General features: G+C 36.5%; 1 protein-coding gene across 1 annotated transcript; it reads left to right on the top strand.

The window, feature by feature from the left end:
- The first annotated feature begins 402 nt into the window (after positions 1 to 402).
- LOC109337005 lies at positions 403 to 2,276 on the top strand. The gene is made up of 2 exons (XM_019573857.1): positions 403 to 934; positions 2,266 to 2,276. The coding sequence occupies exon 1, from the start codon at positions 571 to 573 to the stop codon at positions 886 to 888; it is 318 nt and encodes a 105-aa protein (XP_019429402.1). The 5' UTR covers positions 403 to 570; the 3' UTR covers positions 889 to 934; positions 2,266 to 2,276.
- Positions 2,277 to 2,478: the final 202 nt, after the last annotated feature.

Here is a 2,478-nt window from a genome sequence, read left to right as displayed (position 1 = left end):
TATATTAACTGTGTATAAACTTTTATACCGACAATATGGGTGGACATCTGCTGTCCCAAAACAGTGCGTCACTCCATGTGCCACTGCTGATTGGTCAGAAAAATAATTAACTATTAAATTTTTTATTTAAATATATATTTTTTCAACCAATCACAAGGAATGACACATGAAGTGACACACTTTGTGGCACATCGATACACACAATATATACATATTACAATCGATATATAATTGCATTAGCATTTGTAGGACTTTTACAAATAGCATCCAATGATCCTTAAGGGAAGCAATTCCTTCCAGAACAAGAAAGCGAAAGTTAAACCCAGGATAGGCCCAAGTTTGGCCCAAGCTCATATAAAATATAAACTGAAACTAATGGGTTACAGGATAAGCCTCAATACCCATCCTTATTTAACAAACACATCTGATCACTTCATAAAGGTGGAAGCTAGGGTTTTCTCATATAAAAGGGGTTTACCCCAATTAAAAAAAAAATCACAATCTCGAAGCTTTTATTATTTCAATCAGAAAAGGCAGAAAAATCAATCAAAAAGCTAGGGTTCTGAAGCGATGACTGGGAAAGCGAAGCCGAAGAAGCACACGGCGAAGGAAATCGCCGCAAAGGCCGACGCCGCCACCACAAACAGAGGCGGCGGGAAAGCCGGGCTTGTCGATCGGACAGGTCTGGAGAAAGGCGGACACGCCAAGTTCGAGTGCCCTCACTGCAAGGTCACGGCTCCTGGCATGAAGTCGATGCAGATTCATCATGAAGCTCGCCATCCAAAGATCCCCTTCGAGGAAGAAAAAGTTATCAACCTTCATGCCGTTCTCGCCCCTGTTGTAGCGACGAAGCCTAAACCTGGAATTCGTGGTAGCCTCAAGAAGTGATTCGCTATATGACTATGTCTATTGATTTCTGTCTGTTTTATTTTCCGTTGAGTATGGTATGCTTTGTGTTTGTTTCTGGGTTTTGCTGTGTATGAAGGGAGCAGAGATGGTTTTTTTGGTATGACTGACGGATGTTCTATTAATTGGACACTTTTTTTCTTTTCAAGATTGGAATGTATTGTTCCCGTAATCACTGTTAATGTGTGTTGAATAGTAGTTCCTTGTTGTGGTAATAAATTTCTTAAGAATTGTTGTATATTTTCTTGTTCTTTTAAGTTTATATTGCCGTGGATGAGGCACCCTTCTCTCTAAGGGTAAGGGTTTATTCCTAGGGAGGAGAAAGGAAGGCTTGGAAGTCATGAAATACATTTGTGACGACTCTCAAGCCTTTCCTTATCATTTCTTCTCATCCAAAATCAAACTCACGAACATACCCCAAGGTTCACATCTAATTTGATTGAGTGCATAGATATCTCATTTCAGTAAATCATTTAAGGCTAGATGATTTAAGGATTGATACATGCTCACCGGAATATTTTACAGGTATATTCATTTTCGAACAGTTTTATCTTAATGAATCTTGTGGAATTTGAGGTAGTTATGGTTGGTTTCACTTTCAAATGAATGGAATGGGTAATAATCGAAAACAGGTATTAGGAGTTATTCCTTCAGTGCAACACACTACTTAAATCTAGAACAACAAAGAGATCATCTTCTGAAATAAGATACTATCATTTACCTGCTCCAAACTTCCAATATCTAGAAATTCACTTTTGAAGTCATATAGGTGATCCCCCTTGTTTTCTCTTCTTTATGTATGACACATTTGTGTACTGGTCAGACCAATTTTCTTACAAGGGCTGTTGCTTTAAATTAGTATAATTCCAGTGGACTTCAAAACCTCAGTTTTCACGAAATAGTGCAAAGCAATATTTATATATGTTCTTCCAAGTATTGTTTTGGTGGTATTGAACCTTATCTATGTAGGGTTACATGATACCTATCTTGATTCTTCCTCACTCTGTTTACACCCAGTGGATTGGAATTATGATCACTGCTATTGTCTGGTTAGAATTGGAACAATTTACTATTGTTAAATATTTGTCATCTTTCTTTATCAGTATTTCTGTTTAGCAAAAATACATTGGAGTGTTGATGTGGAGATTGCTTTTGTTTGGTTTAGGGTTTAGACAAGTCTCAATTCTTACATGAAGGCTACTCCACTACTTAGGGTAGGAGTGAGCATAGGCCGGATAAAATAAAATTTGTCTCTTATTTGATTCTATATTGATTGAGTCATTTTTTAAACCTGGACTCGACCTTAGATCTGAAGTTAATTGAGACTTGACTGTAGATCCGAAGCTAACCCGATCTTAGATATTGATTATGTCAGTCTTTGAACTCGAATCCGACTCTAGACTTGATTAAATATAATACATTTCTTTTTAAATAAAGTCTTTTAATATTATTTGTTATTATGAATGTGTATTTTGATATAATAAATAATATATGTATATAGGAGTGTAAGCCGTTCCAGTTTAAATTGTGAAACTTGTGGTTTGGTTCGGTTTTATGGTGGATTTGGTTATT

This window comes from Lupinus angustifolius, unplaced genomic scaffold (assembly GCF_001865875.1).
Source record: "Lupinus angustifolius cultivar Tanjil unplaced genomic scaffold, LupAngTanjil_v1.0 Scaffold_1_696, whole genome shotgun sequence".
Lineage (NCBI taxonomy): Eukaryota > Viridiplantae > Streptophyta > Magnoliopsida > Fabales > Fabaceae > Lupinus > Lupinus angustifolius.
This window is presented reverse-complemented; position numbering and strand designations above follow the sequence as displayed.